The 22979-nt window shown below is 40.9% G+C and overlaps 2 protein-coding genes across 13 annotated transcripts in view; one reads left to right on the forward strand and one right to left on the reverse strand.

The window, feature by feature from the left end:
* Positions 1-566: 566 nt before the first annotated feature.
* On the reverse strand, positions 567-8043 carry LOC119733456. Its single transcript, XM_038207017.1, has 7 exons — positions 7855-8043; positions 7181-7355; positions 5385-5556; positions 3589-3647; positions 2862-2937; positions 1767-1885; positions 567-1132 (listed from the first exon to the last, which is right to left on the reverse strand). Exons 1-7 carry the CDS (start codon positions 7905-7907, stop codon positions 1001-1003), a joined length of 786 nt encoding a protein of 261 aa, XP_038062945.1. The 5' UTR covers positions 7908-8043; the 3' UTR covers positions 567-1000.
* A 2929-nt stretch (positions 8044-10972) lies between these two features.
* The window catches only part of LOC119733277 (rho guanine nucleotide exchange factor 11-like), a 98460-nt gene continuing 86453 nt past the window's right edge, over positions 10973-22979 (forward strand). For 4 of the 12 annotated variants that reach the window (XM_038206864.1, XM_038206868.1, XM_038206872.1 and 1 more), the window contains exon 1: positions 10978-11354. The gene's annotated coding sequence lies outside the window, so the exon portion shown is untranslated. Of the gene's footprint in view, positions 11355-22979 lie in introns of all 12 variants that reach the window. The other 8 variants (XM_038206867.1, XM_038206869.1, XM_038206865.1 and 5 more) reach the window with 5 other exon arrangements.

Raw genomic sequence — 22979 nt, forward strand, 5'->3', positions numbered from 1 at the left:
GCGCCCTCTTCATGAAGAAATAGAGAGTAGCAAAAAGTATGGAGCGTACGTCCTGCTGGCACGTACATCAACTTCTATCGTTTTTTTCCTTTTCTTTGTAGTATCGATTCCCCTTGTTTTCGTTCCTGACAGATTCCATACAGCAACACTCCATGTCATAGTGTCGATTAAGTTTCAATGCAGAAACCACGCACAGTTAATGGCGCAAAGGCAGTCTGATATGACAACAACCACAACAACCACAATAAACATACACAATAACCACAACAACAACAACAACAACAACCACGACAACCACGACAACCACAACAGCCACAACAGCCACAACCGCCACAACCGCCACAACAGCCACAACCATCACCACAACCACATCCACAACCACACAACCGTCACAACCGCCACAACAGCCACAACCACCACAACCACCACATCCACAACAAAAGCCACAACAGCCGCAACAACCGCAACAACCGCAACAACCACAACCACCGTGACCACAACACCACAACTACCACAACCACAACAACAACCACAACCACAACAACAACAACGCATTTTAGTGGCAGTTTCGCTTGTCAAATTTTTTAATTAGGAAACTTGTAACAGTTGTGGTCTGATTTGGGCACAAAAGTAAAAGCCCTGCCGATCAAAGTTGAATCTTTCCTAAGACAATAATGGTATCTGGCAAAAATCATATGTTCTTTAAAATGAAAAATAAATTTAAAAAGCCAAGTACATGTTTAGCGATTTAATTGGATTTATGTTGGAATAAATTTATTATGTGAAAACTTTCAACAGCTTCTTTTTAGTACGCTTTTTCATCAATGAATACTGTTTCTGAAAAAAAAAATTAAATTCTATCTTATGTCATTCGAAGAGCACACTCTTGATTGACTTAGTGACATGTTGCTAAACAATTAATTGAAAAACGTTGGAACTGTTTGAAACAAAAATTAAAAAAGAGACAAGTTTTGTGTGTTTTTTTTTTGTCAAAAAGCTTTTAGAAGGAAGCGGTCATCCAAGTCGGCAGTGTAGCGTTTCCAAGGAGTTTAATGTTGGGAATATATCGCTTCTTGCGTCCAGTGATAGTACGCGTGTTATCTGGCGGTGCACCCCCATCGAAATGACGCACCTAAACACAGAATAAAAAAACTTTTAGTCTTTTAAATTTTCTTAAATGATTCTTACTGATACACCATCTCATGATAACCTTAGTTTCACCCCTCCCCCTCCCTCTGAAGCCCCGCTCTCGAATTAATGCAAGAGCGCCCTCTCTTTTTCGATGGTTCTATAAACATGCGGTGCTCAAAATTGGGCGGGAAAAAAAACGCAAATTCGTCCCCATGGTGTCGAGCAGAACGCTCCCACCACAGCCTGCTCGAAACGAGGTTGAACACATTTTTCTTTATATGGTTGTCAAACAGTTATTTATGTCATAAAAAAGTTTAACAGAAACAAATTAAACTGTTTCAATCTAATTTCAAATTTTTAAAAGAATTTGCATTACATAAGGAACGCTTACACTTCACTGGTTCCGCATGATTTTCACTATCTATAAAGCCTTACTGAACAACGAGCACCAGGCCGGCGGTACGATTGGTACCCGCCCTACCATCAGTGTTCTCGCTTAATATACGACTAGAACCAACTGGGTTTTTAATGCAAACGTTGCGTCACTTCATCAACATATTTGCGCCATATACGGTCCTTCAAGTCTCTGTTTTTGACCAATTGAGGGGGTAATTGTGCACGGAGGTTTGTGTTACCTGGAGTGTTGTCTGTGGGGCACTTTCAACATGTCGTCTTCTTGGTCGACGCGGGAGGGAACTTTTGCCGACCTGGATGGAATCGCCCGGTTGGGGCTCGCTCAGTGTGAAACCTTCGTCTAAAAAGGTAAACAAAAACAGCAATATGCGTAGCTTGAACTTCCTTTACATGGCGAACTTTAATAGTTTCCCCCGATTTTCCTCATACAGTGTTGCAAAACCTCTTCAAATTAAATTCATTCAGTTAAATGCTGGCACGATAACAATGCTTGCCGTTAGTGAACCCCAGCTTGTAAACAAATTTAGTGTCATGAAATTTAGCCCGAAATTAAGAGAAAAACGTGGTGTCAAGAAATTGGGCTCAAAATCAAACAAGTATTCTCTAACGTGGTGCACGTGGAAAATTCAAAGTGAGTATTTGAGAGTTTCTTCAAAAATACCAAATTCGAATAAACTTGTGTTACATCCATTTACATATCCAGCCACCAGTTTGTCAGAAAAACGTCACTGTTTTTTTAGCGTATTTTAAAGGGGTTCACTCTAGGCATTAAACTAAATATAAAATCAGCATATCGCGCCGAATTAATGTTTGTCTTAACTTTGTAACATTGAGGTAAACTCAGCCTTCGTGTAGTTTAGGACATCTTTAATGCTCCCTTCATAAATCGAAACCCTGCCCACTTTCCACAAAATTAAGCAATATTCGACATGGTGTTTCAGCTTCCAAACACATCAAGTGACTTATCCAGCTTGTAACATCGCCAAATGTTTAGATATTAAGCCCCAAAACACACTGTCTTTTCGTTTTCTTATATGAAATGGGGTCGTAAACTACACGACTGGTATAAACTCAACAAGGGATTGTTTAGAGCTGGATGAATTTAGAGGTAATTCGCCACGGCAGCAACGCATCACCAATTTAGGTTTCACGACCAATTGCAAATTTAATGTAAAATGTTTACGCCTTGTGTTTATTAAAGAGAAAGAAGTAAATATTAACCTGCCGCAAATTCTATGGGAAGTTGTAAAAAATTCTTGGATTATTTTCTCCCAAAATTGTTTCGCACTTATAGTATAGGCCTATAGCTATGATACCTTGTATATGAGGGACGATTTTTCTTCGACGTGGCACATAAGAAAACGGACTTGACGTTGTCATCATTGTAGTATGCTGTTGACAACAAAATATGACATGAACATTGATATATGTTTCTAGTTTCATTTTGTCAGTAAAATTTACTGTGGAGTCAGCTCTCGTTTTAATGTGTGTATATTTTTCTTTCTATTTGTCCCCATTTAATACAAGGCCTATACGCAACATCGCGTATTGCTTGTTATTATTAGGCCTTTAATTTGACCATAGCGTGAACATACGATGAAGTAAAAACGCAGCTTTCTGTTATAAACAAAATGCGACACAATATCCTACTTGAGAATTATTGTGGTGATGGGTGAAGACGTTGATATACTGTGTATCACACGAACTGCATGCAGGCCATAGACATGCAGGCATATTTTGATTATAGAGCGCCACCATGCGTTCGCTTCGACGATTAACTTTTCAACTTATCACCGACATTATTGTAAAAATATTTCTACCCATATTTTTCATGGGGGCGGACCCCCCCCCCCCCCGTAGCTACGAGTTGCTGGCAGTACCGCGTGAAACATATCGCGTCTCGTAGTTATCGTTATGCTCGCAAAAAAATACCCCCAAATGTGTGCACATAGGTGTCACCTTGTTCCCATAATGCACAGCGAAATTGTATCAGTGGCCCAGTTAAATCGCTCCTTTTCATTTATTATTGGATTGGTCGGGTACCTTGTAGCATGCCGGCAAAAGTCGTTCTGTTTCCAGCTCGGGCTCCGGGGTACTCGGCACTTCAGAAAAAGGGGGAAAACATAATGGAAAGTGAATGTTGCAATATTCTTTTGATTTCTTCTTTACTTGTGCTTTTTTGTTAATTCATTGGTTTTGACTGTCAAGTCATCGTAACGATAGAGACATTGAGGCCTACATTCATCGCGCTGTCTTATTACGTCATAGTATCATAATTTCATAAGTTGTTTGACGATTATCATTATCACCATTATGATGTTGTCGGCGGCCAATTTGATTTTTTCCCATTTAAATCATCGTAACCAAAACGAGGTTGGAAGGAAAAATAGTCTGATTCCTGTTTTGCAGAAAAACATTACAATTCAGTATTGTTATTGGATACATGGGAACATGACTAAAATGGTGGCAGCATGAAAAAGGTCTTCATAGCTGTTCATGTGAATACAAGGAGAGCCTCGATCATCAGTTTCGATACGGAGAAGAGCAAAATAGGTTAACATTTCATGTCTATAGACACATTTCAAATTAGTATTGAAACCCACGCTCTTAATGCTAAGCCATTGTATGAACTGAGGACTTTTTCTTAAAACCATTGCTATGACGTCACAATATTGTTAAAAGTGTGGATTCAGATCTATGAATCTCTTACACTGGTCACAGAGTGTGGATCGGAACGACCAATCTTTAGTAAAGTGTGGATTCGGAATTACGAATCCACACTTTGAACACCTCAGACAATTGTTCTCCATAATGAGCCTGAATAGGACCGTCTGCGTGAAAATTTGCTTTCCGAAAATTGCATCTTCACTGTCAGATTCTCTACTTTTGGTCAGAAAGAAATCGTCGTCTGAACTATCCATTTTGACGTAAGGAGCCTATGTACACAAAATGACTTGGTTGTACGGTGGTGGCGATACACACGCTAAACAAGCCAGGGAGAAATGTTGCAACCTGACGACATTGTGTACGAATTCTATGGAGAGTCATTTCAAGCATTTCCTAATAAATTTGGAAACATTTCTCAGTCCCAGATTCATGTCTTATCATCATTTTTTGCAACGAATGACCTACATTGTGATGATATATGAAGAAAAAAGTGGCGTCAGGTTGCAACATTCTTTCCGATACTTCTGTTGACGCAATGGTTTAACCCTAAAAGGGCCGGGGGGCGGAATCCGCCCCCCCCCCCTCAACATTTTCCGTGATAGCCTCTAAAAAAAAAATTTCGCGACCCGAGCTGTTATGACTTTTGAGCCTCGAGCTTTGCGCATCTTTTGATACCAAAAACATAAAAATCGGACCACGGGTTGCCGCGTAGCGAAAAATTTTCCGGCGCTACGCGCCGTGAAAACTGAATTTTCGCATATACGTCGTGTACACAGAGCAGAATTGCCATTCATACATATGAATAATTAATTAGCCATAATTCCAAAACCCTTTGACCTATAGTCATGAAATTTCTTGAGTATGTCAAGGAAGAGTTGCTCTATGCATGTATCGAGTTTCAAAATTTTTCGTCACTCGATGGCCGAGATCTTGGGGGGGGGGCCGAATCCGCCCCCTCCCCCCCCCCCCCCGGCTGAGAGATGGTCAAAATAACCCGGCCCCTTTACACTCGCAAGTATGGATTCTTAATTTACGAATTACGAATCCACATTTTGTCGTGTATTCTCCTTAATTTAATCCTCTCAACAAAAGACAGTACCATGTATGGCCCTTGGTTTCAGTGCCAATTTGACATTCGCCAGCTCAGTGTATTGTAATGAATGTGTACTCACCAATGCCACATGCGGCCACCTTCTTTGAAGGATTACACCCAAAGCGCGTCGATCTGACCATGCGCGCGTGACCCTCCCTGATTGGATAATGTGTCCTCATGGAAGAGGTCATGGTATGTGTGGCGCCCTCATCGTCAGACTGTGCGATGACTGTCTTGACTGTGCACACGGGCTTTTGTGGAACAACAAATCATATCCCAATATTTGATATTACCCAACACACATTTACTATTATGTAACCGACACAGATCCTTGTCATTTGATTGGTGGAAGTGGCATTCGTTATTGCTCCCATTCATGCCGAGCCTCAAAAAGTACTATCCGCCCATGGGGAATGGGAAATATTATAACACCTCACCCACAGATTCTGTGTCTTGATTGGCCGAGAGCGAGTCACATGTTACTTTCTAATTTTGCTATCTTTCTGTGCACGGCCAAAGTACTATGCGCATAGCAACCAAAGTACTATTTCTACGGCGCGGTATTTTTGTGCAAATGCATGCTGGTGTGCGCGGTTCGCAACTGAATATGAACGAGGTATAGTAAAACAAATATAACATGTTTTTTGGGGGGTTGACAGTCGATATTAGCTCCCCTCGGTATTGGAAGTTGACAAACTAGTTCCCTCGGCTTCGCCTCGGGAACTAGTTTGTCAACTTCCAATACCTCGGGGAGCGAATATCGACTGTCCACCCTCAAACCATGTTATATTTGTATACAACACCACTCGAAGCATTCAATATTTGTATACTATTCAACAGTTAGGATCATGACGCGCCATTTGTGTGCAAATGCATGCTGGTGTACGCGTTCAGCGCTGCGCGTAGCGCGTATTGTTCCAAAGAGCCAGCGCTACAGATCTGGGTTCAAACATTTTCGTGAAGGGGTGGTTTGGAAGAGAGAAATACATTTTCCTCCAGGTTTGTATTGAAATAAAAGTTCAAATATCAAATGACAAGGATCTATATGTCAGTTATATAAAACAAATATTGAGTGGCTTTAAATTGTGAAATGGGAGGATATCATCGCTCTGTAAAATCTGGACTTTTCCATTTCACTCGGCTTCGCCTCCTGAAATGGAAAAAGTCCAGATTTTACCTTGCGATAATATTCCTCCCATTCCACGCTGAGCCACTCAATATTTGTATACCATTTCATGATATGCATCATTTGAGTTGAAGATTTTGTGAGTAATACGTCATTCTGCGAAGTTGGGTTTTGAGTCCTCCATGTGGGTCATGGTCCATGTGTCCTTGAGCAAGACAATTTGCATTAATTGCTTCTCAAGCCAAAGATACGGGCAGCTGTGAGGGCAAAGATGGCTGTGTTTCAATCGCTTTGTTTTGTTATCGCATGTTGCATTAAACGAAATGGCAACGTCAGTTGTGTCCTGGTGTGCATCTCTGCAGGGAGCCGAGGTGGTCTTTGGAATGTTAACAGACATGAGGAGCAGGGTTTGAGGTGCGTATGTCCTTGGGCAAGATACTTCGCAGTAATTGCTTCACGCAGCCAGGGGTAAAATGGGTACTTGTGTTTTAAATGTTTCGCCCTACTCGATGGTCAACGAAAGTAATGCCGAACTTGGAAATATCTGTAATCCCCAGGGAAAGGTTGCCTAAATAATGTTACTGGCCCGACAAACAGGGTTCGAGGTGCGTGCGTCCTTGATCAAGGCACTTTGCAGTGTTTGTTGGTCAATATGTCCGTTGCGCTGAAATGACAACATCGAGTCTTGGCAATGGTCTTGGCAATGGGCTTGATGAGCAGGAGTAAAATAGAATTTGTCCGCTCTTTACCTCATTTGAGAGTCTTCTCAAGTGCGCAAGGTGAGCGGGATGGGGGTTATTCTTGCGATTGTCCGGGATGGGTAGACTGACCCGACCCGCTTGGCTTGCCATGGGTTTCTTGGTGAAATCTGTGGCGTAGTTACTGACATCGTGACGCCAGTCTGGGTTAACGTCCCCCAAAACCCTGTCAGAAATAACACCAAATGTTGTGTCGATTGGCATGAGAAAGTAATGAGTAACAACGGTGCCCTTGTAACACTATAATGTACTGTCTCTATCAACTTTTCTACACAGGAATACTGTATGACATTACAGTACCTGAGTTTTGTACAGTGTATAGTCGCTCTTCATTACGTCTTACATAGGCCTTTGTCTCAAGAATTATGTCTCAAGATTTGTGTCTCATTTAACACCCCACGCGCAGTGAAGTATACTTCCAGAGGCCACACAGCAATTTAAAGTTCTAAATAAATGCCAGTGGAAGACTTTTCATCTCGCTTTTGTTGGCCAATGTTCTTCTCCTTTTAAAATTTAAACATTTAAATTGACATTTATTGTGCCGGTTTTTTTTCTAGGTGAGGACCGTTTGTCATTTTGCCGATTGTTTTTGAAGAATGGTTCGCCTTGTATAGAAAGGCCTAAAAAAAACCTCAGCTGTAAAGAAATAAACGAAAAACATATACCTTCTCCTTGTATTGACTGCAATGGCGTGCGCTGTGGCAGTCGCCGCCGACATCTTATGAATTACTCCCAATTTTTCCTAAGATGTTTTCCTTTGTAGTTCAGTCCGCACGCATAATTTGTTCTAACCATGTGCATGACTGCATTATCACCACACGTAATAATAATTTCAGTGTTGTTAAAACCATGTTTTTTGAATATTTGATATCATTGTGATGTTAATTTACCATCAGTGACGTCATAAGGCCCCACAACTGGCGCCTGCGCGCGTTGCGCATTGTGCGTATGGTTATGGAACTACGTACGCTCAATTGCCGCCCGCTCAATATGATACAAACAATGCAAAAAGGACGCGGGCACGCGCGCGTGCATTGTGGGGCGATACCATTGTCCAGTACGGGTGAATAGCACTGCATGCCATGTTTCCGTATGCACAAGTTCGTGGTGGCTGCACGGGCACATTATTTTTAGTAGGCGGTCGACTGAGCAACCTTACTACATGGCGATACCATTGTCCAGTAAGGGTGAATATCTGCGCTATTTTTGCAGAACCACTCGTCGAGAACCACTCGCCCAAACAACTTCAAACTTCAAACTTGGCACAAACTTTGACGTGAGTGTGCATTCAACCTTTGAAAACAACACCTTTGAATGAATCGCCTGCGTTGTTTGCACGAGCAGTTCTCAAAAACTCTGCAAGCAAGCAACCAATACCAGTGGCAAACAGTGGCGTCACCAGACTTTTCAGTCTGGGGGGCACGGGGGGGGGGGGGGGGGCAGCATTTGAGGGGGGGGGGGCACTTAGGGGGCACTTAGGTGGATACGGATCGCCGTCCTGAGGGAAGGGTCTAAGGGGAGGGGGTGCCATTGGAAAATTTTCGCATACGGAGGATGGACTAGATGCAAAATGGTGCCACATTTGATGCTAAATTCGATCTGAAGATATCTCAAGAAATTGCTATTTTTGAGGTAATGATTTTAACAACGCGCAGAATTTTGCAGAGGATAGGGGGGCACCAGCATTTGATGGGGGGGGGGCACTCGGGGGGGGGGCACTAGGTTTTCCAGGGGGGGGGTACGTGCCCCCCCCCCCCCCCCCCCCCCCCCCCCCCCCCCCCCCCCCCCCCCCCCCCCCCCCCCCCCCCTGGCGACGCCACTGGTGGCAAAGCAATTTGCGCTTCCCGAACATGCACATTTTAGACGGGCACTGCACTGCGCCATTTTAGGGCCTAATTTCATCCACATTTCACACTAATACAATCTGACGTTCACGGCCCTCAAAATGCTTTCATACACCGGAGAATAAGGGCATGCCTGTAAATCGAGATTTTGCCGGGAATACAACGGCGTGCTCTTAGCGCGAGATCACATTTAATTCAACAAAAGAACACTCCTTGTGCGGACATGTCAAGAAATAATCTGTTTTATTGAATTGAAGTGACGTTTTTGATTAGCTGTGTGATGTTTTGAAGAGGCTTAGCTTCCTAAAACCATGAAAATTGTCAAACAATTTTAAGTTTATACATCCAAAACAATAGCGTGCCTTCACTGAAGACAGTGTGAAATGTACAATGTTGGCCTACAATATGAAGGGAACAAGTAAAATGCAACCATATATTTAGGATGTGCGCCCTCTATAGGCCACTTTTGGCCTGTCATGGGTGTAAAATATTTATGAACATAACAATCGTTGTGGGATCAATAACTCATGAAATATCTGTTGTATGAAATTCCAAGCTTGTCTACTGATTGTTTTTGATGTTTCAAAGACGTCTTATAAATATCAAGAAGTATTGTGATGCCCAAAGATAAATATATCCCAAATAATAATTCAGCTCGAAAATACTGATACTTCAACAACAGTATCTCGTTATGGGGCCAATAACTCAATACTAACTTCTGTTGTTTCGAATTGAAATAGCGTTTGTTACTTAACTGTGATATTTGAAAGAGGCTTCCTAATTAATATCACGAAGAATGGTCAAGCAGTTTGATTAAATATATCCAAAACATTCGCGTGTCTTCAGGGTGAACAACGTGCAATCTGAAAATCAAACCATAGTTTTGGATGTGCGCCCTCTACAGGTACTAGGTCACTTATGGCCAGTAACGCATTTTTACACACTCGTCGTTCGGGCCAATTACTCAAGAAATATTTGTTGTATATCAACAAAGTCAACAAGCTATTAAAGGGAATGCACAGCATTTGCTTTTGCTGCAAACTTCCTTTTCAGGATACGGGGTGTTTCTGCACTTTATGTTCTTGATATTGGCCGGGTTTTTTTTTTCAGTTTAAAATAGTTGGATATTTAAATCTGAGAGAGGGCGCCCTATAATCTTACCGTAGTTAGGCATTTGAAACTTTCAGATGATACAAAACAATAATTAGTCAATTGAACTTGAAATACTGTGAATGGGGAATTTATTTTTAAACGGATTAATTTTTACTGAATGAAGAGGATTACACCATTCCTCCATGATTACACTATAGCTGCTGATTTTGTCGCTTGGGGGGGGGGGGGGGGGGGGGGGGGGGTGTGCGTTGGGGCGGGTATACCTAGAAGGTTTTTTTTATTAACTTCCATATAAACCATTTTTAAAAGCTGAGGAAGGAAGTTAGAAAAAGTTATTTTGTAAATGTTGGATGAAAAATTACAACCTGAAAATTAGTTTGAATAATTTTGGATCCACTCAAGTCGAACATTACCCCACTCAACAAACATTACCCCTCCGCCCCCTCCCGTTACAAGCTAGCTCCGCCCACGCGGGTTTCATATCGATCGTGAACGTTCTCGAATCCAATTCCAGAACCAGAACAGAAGTAACTGATTAACAAGACTTGTACAGAAATACTCTGGCCAGCAAACACATATAGCACCACCTACATTGTGCATGTGTTTGTTGTGAATATAAAAATATCGCGATGAATCAGCTTTTGAGTTGACTTTGTTTTGTTTTTAAGGTCACCAGGAAGTGTCTAACCTTTGACCTTGAAAAAGTGTAGCTGGTATCTTGAATTCTGCCCATTGCGTAAAAGTAATGGGAAGCGTCTTTGGGTACCATTGAAATTCAGCCATGTTGGAAAAATACGGATAACTCGAGTAATATCCATACGCGTTAACAAAATATTAACTTTTAATGGTACTTTCATGTTGAATGTAACTTAAATGTCAGAAAATGCAGTTTCTGTAAGAAATTTAGCTAAAGTATGAACGTTTTCGTTTGGGTCAAGCTGAATTTAGGGGTTTCGCACTTCATTTTTGTTAGTGTAGTTGGAAACCATTTCGGAGTAAAAAGGTTTAATGCCAGAAGTCTGCGATGGGACAGTGGCGAAAACTTTGATATATTTTGACGAAATTTGCCGATTTTTTGACTGATAACTTCAACGAGAATGCCAGTTCTGCACGTAGGTGCTGATGCAGGATATCACTGAAAGTCGCCAGTGTCGCTGAAACGATTGTCACTACCAAATTCATTAATTTTCGGAGTGTTATTGCGCACGGTAAGTAAACGCCATTCATTTGTGCAATTAAATTTAGGCAGTGGATATTTTGCCGGAGACGGCAAACCTTTAGTAAACGTTAGTTTGCCGGATATGCACTGAACATGCGCAGTTACTGTTTTTTTGTACTTTTTCGGGTGACAAATTTTAGTCTGGCTCCATGCCAACATTTTCCGGTGACAAATTTTAGTCTGGCTCCATGCCAATATTATCGTTGTAACCTTGTATTCACAAGATGGGATTCAGACCATTTTATAATTTCGGACTTTATTTCCCTTTTAAAAAAAATCCTCCAGAGCCACAAATCTGAAAAAGAAAATGTAATACTCGACTCTGCAATAAAATGTTTGAGACATGTTAAAATAATAAAAGAAGAATATTCTTATTTATTTGGGGATGAGAAAAAAAACTTAAAAATATGACGGGGATCGGGGTCGAACTCGAGTCATCCCGCTTACCAAAGCTTTTGCTTAACCACTACACCAAACGTGCTGCACAACTTTTGGTGGGAATTTAGTACATCTTATAATTCAGCCCTATCTTAAAGAGTACAGCGCCCTCTGTTGATATGGATTGCCGCCGGCAAACCTTTAGTAAACGTTAGTTTGCCGTCATTACCTCCGGCAAAATATCCACTTCCAATATATTTGGACTCAAATTTTGGAACGTTGTTTATCACTTCGTCACTTCGTGACAATGTAATGTATGAGGAACGATAATATGCTGTGCTTTTTCCTGGGAAAACATATAAGAATTTATATTTACTAGAAAATGCTTTACTCTCTTGAAAGAATCAAATAAATTGGTGGCTAGATAGGAATGTCAGACAAGTCGACCGTTGAGACAACTCGACTCGGGACAAGTCGGCCGTTGAGACAACTCGACTCGGGACAACTCGGCCGTTGAGACAACTCGACCGTTGAGACAGTGACATGTAACGTGCACGTGCACGGTATGGCCACGCGGTTGACTGGAGATGCGCGCACCGGCCCGGCAAATTCGAACGATGTGCACGGACAATCACGCTGCGCTATATCGGCTCTGCTCTGTTATGTGTCATAACTCCCAAACGGCGATCAGCCGCCGTCAAAATCCCCGGTACTATCCCCAAAACTAGGCCCAAAAACATGCGAGGCGACTTGTCTTAACGGTCGACTTGTCTTTCCATTTATCGCACATACGGTTGAGTTGTCTCAACGGTCGAGTTGTCTCAACGGGCGACTTTTCCCGAGTCGAGTTGTCTCAACGGTCGACTTGTCTGACCCCCTTCAATTTCTACTGTTGCTAGTCATGTCAAACAAAGTAATCCTTACTTTTAAGTTTTAGGACACCTCTATTTTTTACGAGTTCTGTTCAAAACTGACTTTTGCAGATGACTGTCCAGTACCAAAGTGACTTTTGCAGGCTAAAGCAATCTTTTTTCTTCATATAAACTCATGTTAGTTGTAATTTTGAAAGCACTTTTAAAAAAAAGTGACTCCTCCTACCTTTTTTCACAGTCAGACGTGCATGTTGTAGTTCTCACACGCGTGAAAGCCCTACATAATGAAAGCCTGATGCTGATTGGCTGCTAAAAAAAATAATTAAGATGTTTATTTTTTATCAGCCAATCAACATCGAGCTTTCATTGCATCGAGCTTTCACGTTTGCCATCTTGGTTTTTGAGTCTGTTTTCTGGTTGTCATCGTCGTCTTTTACCCCTCAATTTCCCTCTAAAATCAAAGCCCTGCCCTCTTTCCACAAACTTAAACCTGCTGATATTCAAGAAGGTGTCATTTCCAACTGTTCAAATGTGTCAAGAAATATCAGAATGTCACTTTTGAGTGTCATTTAGTCAGCTGTTTTGGTGAGTCTTTCCCTTCCTATATAGGAACAGGGTCCTAAAAGTAAGGATTACCAAAATGTTAATTATAAAGTGGATATTTAGCCATAGTATTATGCTTCTTGCGAACGTTAGATTGTACAGCACCCCCTTTGACATGTTTATGAGTAGGCCTTCATTATAAAATGTATTGCATTACCACGTAAAGTATGTACTCCTAGCATGCCTAGAACTATGAGGCTCCACGTAGACAACTTACCCCGCAAAATTGTTTGCCTCTACAAAACACCAACATTAAAAAGTTTGGCTTATCTTGTGTTTTGGATAACGACATTTGACGTAGTGCGCAGTGGCTATTGTTAACGGAAGCCGTAACACATTACAGAATTACAACGTAACATGGAAAATCTTTATGAGATTTTAAATTTCTACATCGATTAACCCTAATTCCTGATGGCTCTTTTACTAGAAAGTATCCCGAATCCGCCAAAATCCACCAATTTTGTCATGCAAACAATGCTGGTATCCTGAATCTATCAGAATCCCCCAGTGTAGATAATGGAGGTATCCTGAATCCGCCAAAGTCCACCAGCAAAAAGTCTCGATGGATTCTGGTGGATTCAGGATACCATGGTGGCATAAAAGAAAAATACAGCATGTGTTTCCATAGAGTCTTCAAAATCCATCACCTAAATTTCTGGTGGATTTTGACAGATTCAGGATACCATGCTCGAATGAAAATTGTGATGTGTGTTGTTGCATAGGATCCATCAAAACACACCAAATGCATGGTTTAACTGCTGGTGGATATGATGTGGGTTGGTTTTCCTTTCAACTTGGGCTGTGGGTAATTATGTATACCATGATGTTTGCATGAAGGGCTATTTCAATGAGCCATTGTCCGACCCCAGCATTGCTTTGTCTGGATGGGTTATTTTGTAATCTATTGTTTATATGCTGAGGCCTAATAAGCCGCAGTAACAAGCTCCCAACTGCCCAGTACATACATTTTTGTACAGCAGGTGACAGACTTGGCAGGGCTACAAGCAGTATTTACTTGACCACAAACAGAGCCAAGAGTTATTCTGTTGAGATCCTGAATCAACAGCTCAATATGGAGGTATCCTGAATCCATCAAAATCCTGCAGTTCCGCTCGGCTTACAATCCTGAATCCATCAAAATCCCCCAGTTTGTGCAATATGGGTGTATCCTGAATCTGCCGAAATCCCCGAAACAGGGGGGTGGATTTTAATGGATTCAGGTACGTTAGGGTTAAAGTGCTTCAGTAGCTCATTATGATAGATTTTGGTGCCAAAGGTGTAGAGATAGAATGTCATTATTGAACGTTAGATTTAGTTTTTTTCTGCAAAGAATGTAGTATCCAGACGCCACTTCTTTAGTTGTGTACAAAGTCAATGGAGAGTTGAGTGTATTTTCTAAAAAAAATTTGAAATGTTTCTCAGTCCCAGATTCATGTCTTTTCACCATTTTGCAGTGACTGCCCTTCATTGAGATGATATACGATGAAAAAAGTGGCTTCAGGATGCAACATTCTTTTCCATTTTTCTGTCTAATTCATGGCTCCATTCTGTCAGATTTTTTTTAAAGGGAAGTAAAGTCTGAGAACAATTTGATTGACAAATGACACACATACTGTACGTAACATAATGTAAAAAAAAAAGCAACAAAACTCGCATTAAACACTCTAAGAATAATCTTGACAATTTTTTTATGAGAAAAAAACATTTGACATGTTTACATCAATTTGAAGGAGGCCCTCTTGTGACACAGTGAAGGCAAGTGGAACCATACTAATTGTGACTAACAATGACTTAACAGGTCGTACTAATTAGTGTCAACATGTGTCAACCAAAAGGACAACAAAATCTCAATAAGTTTCTTGTCCACTTAATACAGCATCAACAAAGTTTTCTATTCCAACTTAAACTATGTACATCTGCATTGTGTGTGGAACCCCCTCAATCGTGTAGTTTGCGCTGGGATTATTTTGACATTGATCGGACCCAGGCGCGGGATTGTTTTCACGAACCTCGATGCCAGACGGGTTCAGGCTGTCATCTGCGGGTAACACACCCTGATATTTCCGGCCTTGCTCACTGCGAGCGGGTTGCAGACATATTTCCAGCCTCGCTCATTGCATGTTAATCTGTCATCCGTTCCGAATACGGATTCTGTTTATACCCCAGGCCCCACATACAAAAACAAATGTAAAGCACAGCAAGGCACCAGACTATTCCTAATTTGCATACGAATCCAAACATTTTGGAAATGCACACAATCCAATACCAGGGTGAGAGAGCAGGCATGGGTGGGAGCCTACCGGTACTGCTCGACACCCTGAAAACGAGGTGGACAGTCACTACATGTAGACTGTCAAAAGCTGTGTTGGCATTGGACTTTGTGTGAAACGTACGGAGACTATTGTCCATATGACGAGATTAAGTCCAGTGCGGACAGCCAGTAAACTTCTGGAATTTCTAAGCTTTATTTTTTTTGTTCACAAATGAACCCGCCCTGCAATATACAAATTATTGTTAGGCAGCAATAAATCAGATTTTGTAAAGAAATAATTCAGTAACCAAACGTCCGTGTAGTGTGGATTGCTTTGTTTGATGTCTCATTCAAAAATGATTAACTTATTGCTACGAAAATAGCAAGTGCACAAATATATTAAACCTGCTTTTGGAGGTGAAACTCAAAATACATTGTGCTGTACAACAGTAGCTCTAGGAATGCATGTCTATAAACTCCGACCTACAATCCTGGCCAGATCTCGCTGGGCCTCCAACCCCCCCCCCCCCCCCCGGCCCCCGTTCAATGTTGTCTGTCGTTGCGCGGTGTGTGCTCCATCAGCTGGAGAGAACAACATTGACCGGGGGAGCGGGGGAGTGGGTGACCGTGGCAGGCTCAGGAAGTGTCCCAACCATTTTGGCCGGGATTGTAGCGAAACCTATAAAAGCTATAGGCCTACAAATGTATAATTTAATTCTGCTTTAAATTTTTTTTAAGAAAATCTTAAAAATCAATTTGCCCCACAGTTTAGTGAGGCCCCCCCAAAAATACTTCTGCTTCCGGTTTCCCTACCTACCCTATTCTGACAGCCCCTACCCTAATTTTTTTATGGGAAAAATGTGGAAAAAAACACGGAAAACCATCAATTTCTACCCTTGACTGCACGCAGACGCCTCCAATATGATCGTACAGAAAAATAATTGGATAAAAAAAGTTCCTTTCCTACCTACATGTGTTGTACCTACCCTTTTTTCGAATGCCATGTAAATCGAAAGCAGAACTAATTTTTTTTGCCATATCATAATACCAAGATAACCACATTGTCAATATACCTGTGACTGTCTAAGAACATATTTAACAAGAGTTTCTTCGATGAGCCAAACATCCTGAAGTCCTGCTTATAGGCCTATTGGTTTAATCTTAACCTTCCCAAATCCTCCAAAATCCTCTTTGCAAAATGGAGGATTAATTTTGCAAGATTAAGGCCATACCGGTACATGGCAAAAATGTGTGGCTGATTTCGGAGTTTGAGGTCATTCTATAAATTTGGGGTCCACTTTTTTCCCGTCCCTGTTACATCTGACATCTATGATTGTATAATTCTGATGCACTCCTTAACCCTTACTCTCTGAGGGTAGTTTACTGCATGTCAGTTGGTTATGCCAATGCCCTCCAGCTGCAGTTTATTGGAGGATACTTTGATGTAGCAGTGAAGGCTCCAATTGGCAGGAGTTGGAGGCCCTGGAGGGTGCCTGATACTGACCAGCTGGGGGCACTCACTTTGTTATCAGAGGACTCTCATTGTTCTCTGTGGCATGTATTGGAGTGCCTGTCCAGTTACCCTTGAAATGACATGGCAGATATTGGAGGGCCATGCAAAAAACATAGGAGATTTTCTTGAGGCACATATTGGCATGCGTTGGAGGGTCTAGTAGGGTAAGGGTTAATGCAGTCATCCTCCAAGAGTGATTATGAATAGCAAACTACCTACCCAACAAATAAACAATAATGCTTGAATGGCAAATTACAAAGTACCAAGGTAACAGGGACGGGAAAAATGTCACACTTTGGACCCCAAATTTATAGAATGACCCAGGATGCACTGTGTTGAGGTCTTAGGCCGGACCTTGTGTTGTTAATGCTCGGCTGTGTATACCGTACATTTAGGCCTGGAATATACTTGAAATCCTCCACACTGCTCCAGGATATCAATAACCCTGCCTCAACATATTGACAGTGATTGCCGATGGATTTTGCAGGATTTAAGGCAGTGGTCACTCCTCCAAGAACCACGTTCAAGAAATAACAGAAATTTTGGAGGAGTGAAGCTGTATTGCAATTTTACATGGAGGCAGTTGGAGGATTTAACTCTACCCCCCTAGGCCCCTTTTGCTAAGAACCATCCTAAATCCTCCAAAATGCTCCAAAAATGTGCACTTATATTTAAATGAAGGATCTTAGCGCCTCAATCCTTCAAAATCTCCAAACAGTCTTGCTTTTCAAAATGCATTAATCCTCAATCCTCCGAAATCCTCCTCTTCTTCAAACGCCATTCATCCTCAATCCTCCAAAATCCTCATGTGTTAAAACACCATTCATCCTCAATCCTCCAAAATCCTCAAAACCGCCAGGAGGATTTTGGTGGATTGAGGAGGGTTAGGGTACTTACATTTGTATGAGGTACTTTATCTAGAGTGGCAAACTTGAGGTATACGTAGGCCTACCGTCAGCAATTTTCTGCATTTTCTGCTACCACGTGCTGGAAAATTGCACCCTAAAATTTCCCCTGGTGCAGTGCCTATATTTTGGCACTAGGAAAAACCTTTCAAAACACTGTGCACTGTGAGACCTGTTACAATCGGACATTGAAATCATATTTTGTCATGAATTCTGTCAAAACAAATAAGTTGCGGCTAAACATCTGTACCATCACAAGATCTATGCATGAATGTAGCGTCTAACCTTCAAGCTTAATTATCATTGTTCAAGGAACCCAAGTACGTGCCTGTTTCCATCTTCTATCTAGTTACAGCCTCATCATCTGTTCCTCTGTAACAGCTCCATGGTAATACACACACGACCCGTACTATCTTTACCTTTGACATTTACTTAAAATACTCCAGCGCAGACGTCAGTCCCTACTCACTTGTATTATTTATAACCTACAATTTCATGAGCTGTCGGGCGAGCTCTAAGTTTCTAAATAAGGAACATTAGATTAACGTCCTAGGGGGCTCGACAGGGGATCTGACTTGATAGAACGTCTGTTCCTCTTCCCCCTCCCCCCCCCCCCAAAAAAATGACTGATAATTGATGAAAAAAAAATCAATATTTGAGATGGAATAAAAAGTACACTTTATGAATAGTGGTCAATTTCAGCTGCTACTGATACATGTGCATACACTTGCATCGGGTGTGCATTAGAGCCTACAAATTACCTGACACGCCATGTACACATGTACATGTGTGACCAATTTTGTGTACAATTTCGAAGTCTCAGACTTGTTTTGTATCAATACAAAACAAGTCTGAGACTTCGAATATTTGAAACCAACAATTGTTGGTTTCAAATATTTTGTCTTTTTTTTTGTAGCAGGTTTTACTTTTAATTGTAATTTCTCTCTGTTTATGATTTTTTTTTTACTTAAGATTACTGGAAAAAAATTGCACTATCATACATGTACATGTGCATGTACATCATGTACATGTACATGTATACATCAACATGCATTATGCCACATGTTTATTACACATGCGAGTGTCTGTACTGGTTGGTGTTCATACAAAACATACATGCACATGTTATGTACATGTCCTGTACACACTTTCTACTCGTACTTGTTCAGTACATGTAAGCACAATTTACAATTTACACACATAGGCCTACATGTGCAATTGTACATCACACAGGTGTGCAAATGTATTGCATGTAAACTTACATGTACATGTACATGTATGCTGTATTCAAGTACATAGAGAACCCTTCGTGTACATGTACATTGTACAATGTACATGTAGGTCATGTGTATTGTTGATCATATGATCCTATTCTTCCCAGGCTGGAGTCACAGTTGGCTGTGCATTGTCAATGGGGCATGTTGATCTAGCTTACCAACCCATCTCGTTGTTTGGTTTCCCCCAAACCATGCAAACCAGCCCAGGTGTGTTTGTGTGCCTACATGTACTTGGGTCGTGCTCGCAAAACACTGTCCTCTGCATCTATGGGGGAGTTCTCTTTAATTAACCCATTTGCACCTGTCATACATTGTATTACTTTGTATTTATTCATTGAAGAATCCATTAAACCATTATGTGGTCTCAGGTGGTACTGGGTCTAATGGAGAAAACCCTGAGCAATCATTTACATAAATTTGAGAAACATATGGCCATTCAGGAAATTCACATTCTTAGAAAATTAGAAATCTTAGAAATTTGTCATTATAAAAAATTATTAAATTGTAATGTTGAAGCAACAAAAGGGCTGAAAATCTAAAGACGGGTGCTCAACAACTGACCTGATGAAGTTTCAGCATTTGTGAATGCTGTAGGTCTATATTCCAAGAAAACAATTATTCTAGGATCTCGATTTCAATGTTTTGAATTGGGCCTGAATTCAGCGTCCGAGACACGTTCTCACTGGGCCGATTGCAGCTGTGCGATGTCACGCACTGAACCGACAAATTATAGCAACTGGGCGTGCATCATGTCAATGCTTACGCGTGCTTTGCCGAAAATACAAACTACTGACGTAAAATTCCAGCGATGCGTCTTTTGGTTGTTTGGGACATTGCTAAAGTGACAAAGGATCAACTCTAACCTTCCTCAATCCTCCAAAACCCTCCTGGTGGTTTTGGAGGATTTTGGAGGATTGAGGCTGAATGGTAAAATGCCGGTTGATTTTGGAGAATTGTGTCGAGTTTGTAGGCCGTGATTCTGTATTGTCTATGGTGGACGCATTAATTGAGAAATGCATTATGCTTGATATCACCCGCATTGCTTCTGAACAGCATCGGCACCGCCTTAACATATCAACAATGATCGTTGGAGAACTTTGCAGGATTGAGGCAGGGGTCGCCCCCACTGAACAAATGCAAGAAATAGCAGAGGATTTTGGAGAATTGAGGCTGCGTGCTCTTTTTAAATGGAGACAGTTAGAAGATTTTGCAAGATTGAGGTTGTATCCTAACAAAAATGCCTAGGAGTTTGGGGTTAAAAGAAAAAATAAATTCTGTCAACCAAAAATGTGACTTCACAAAATTGAATGCACAATAACATGTACTCAGAAACACAATTGTGGACTTTGCTTTATTTTATCACAGCTGCCTGCATTTGGTGATTGTAGTCCTATACATTGCAACCATCATTATTAAGTTTAACGCCCCCCCCCCTCCCTAATATCAAGCTTTAGTGGACCGGTCTACGCTGCATACAACGATAGATAACGCTAGTAACGGATCGTTTATGACTCAGCCAATCGTGATTCAAGGAATTGATAATGCACACGCACTTGAGACTGAACCGAAGAATACAATAAACAGAAAAGGAAAAAAAAATTTCCAACTAAATCTTGACGAATAAAGGGCATACAAATCCTGTACGTAGGCTGAGAGCTCTTGAATTATTGAAAACAGTCTCTTGACTGATTTTGACTGAAAGGACAACTTTGCACAGAATACATGTTTGCATCTATATGAGGATTTTAGAACAAAATCCACAACATTTGGGTTTTTTTTTTTTAGCATGAAAATACCTGTGTACGTAGTAAGCGTCAAGTCAATTTCAGTTAATTAATGGACTTGTTCTCAAGTCTACTTTTTACCCAGATGCGCCAATAGACCTTTATCATGCTGCCACCATTTCAGTCATGTTCCCTGTGTCCAATAACAGTCTGAATGATAAAGTTTTTTGTGCAAAAAAGAACCAGACTATTTTTTCTTCCAGCCTCGCTGTTTTATGTTGATTTGAATGGTAAAAAAAATCAAGATGGCGGCAACATGATAATGGTCTATTCTGTGCTTAGTACAGGTACATATAGTACAATGCAATCAGTCAATACTACCAGTAGACTTGAATTCAAGTCTGCTCTTTGTAAAAAAAATAAAATAACACAAACAGCAGTAATCAAGTTAACAATCCAATGACAAATTGTAGCTGTGTTGTGTTAGATGCCTCACCGCAGACGTGATTGTTGACTCGTTCCCAGTGTCCTGATCTCACACAAGATATCACATGATGATATACAAGTACAACGTCTACTTCAACTCCTTACATGTAATGATAACAAACGGGGCATTACCATTGAACGCCTTTTGATCTTTGCCCGTTGAGATTACACTGTGGCAGTGATTCTCAGTGAACATTGGAACAGCCGCTGTCATTGAAATTTGCTAGGCAGTGCAGAACATCAGAATTTATTGTCTGCGCAAAAACTGAGTCTCAGTAACGCCCTATTTGCATGTTGTTACCACTTCGAATGAAAACATACAGGGCGAGTAAAGAACAAACGAAACCTAAATGTATGGACCATTGTTTTAGTGCAGTTCTGCATGTAGCACTTTCAAAAGCTAGGATATTTTTATAAACTTTCTTTTAGTACAAGAATCATTCAAATCACTCTCGAATGTACTTACACGTACATGTATGTATCAAGTTACGTAATTTTAAACACAACCACTGTTTTAAACTTCTGTCCACAGATCATAATAAAGTTCAGTGTTCTTTCAGCAAAACGAAAACAAATCACATAAGGATGTGTGTAATTAAATTGTTTTCGTTTTGCTGAAAGATCACACACCTTTTTTTGTGATCCATGGACAGAACTTTAAAATGGTGGTTGTGTTTAAAATTCTGTAAAGTTCTTAAAAAGTGCATTGAGTAATTCAAATGATTCTTGTACTAAAGGAAAGCTGATGAATTAAGCTTTCATATCTTAGATTTTGAAAGTGCTGCATGCAGAACTTCACTAAAACAATAGTCTGGACATTTGGGTTTCATTTTTGTTTACTTACCCCGTATAGAAAACACGTATTTAACTTGTTTTGAGGGAGTTTGGTTTACTCACAAGTACTCGACTGCTTGTAATTTGAGAACTCAAGTTGAAAATTCACTACTTGTTCATGTGTAAATTGTTGATGCCCAAAGATGATTAACCATCCTACTCAACAGAGCTGTCACAAACCGTCAAGAAATCTATCCATTTGAATCCCAGCATACAATGTACAGGCTGGTCACCAACTGCCAGAACCTCTAGTGATTAAACCACATAACTGTCAAAACCTGTTGAAGGGGTTTGATAGATGGGGTGACCTTGAATACTGCTACAACTTGCATGTATACATGTACATGTAGCAGCCATCTTAGCTGGGATATACATTTGTATTACATGTAGTTCACCTTTTGTGCCTTCATTGTTACTGAGCTCAATCCATCATTGACAGGCACTCACCAGCGCTGACCCACCACATCTATGTCAGTCAAGGCATGGTGCCCTCAGTTAACAAGACCACCACAGCCTGTCAATTGTACCAATATGAGGCCAATTTACAGAACCGTTAAAACCTGTCACCTGATAGATTTTGATGGATAGGGTATCTCTCTTGCGATGTGGTTGATGAAGGATGGTTCCTAACCAAAAGGGCCTAGTCGGTTAGGGTTAAAGTACTTGCAGTGAAGAGCCATTCTGGTTAATAGAATACGGTAGCTGTTTGTGCACTCTGGGACCATTTACATGTACTTCCCTTGCCTTGTCTTGTTCTTCTTGAAACCATCC

This window comes from Patiria miniata, unplaced genomic scaffold, assembly GCF_015706575.1.
Source record: "Patiria miniata isolate m_02_andy unplaced genomic scaffold, ASM1570657v1 HiC_scaffold_25, whole genome shotgun sequence".
NCBI lineage: Eukaryota > Metazoa > Echinodermata > Asteroidea > Valvatida > Asterinidae > Patiria > Patiria miniata.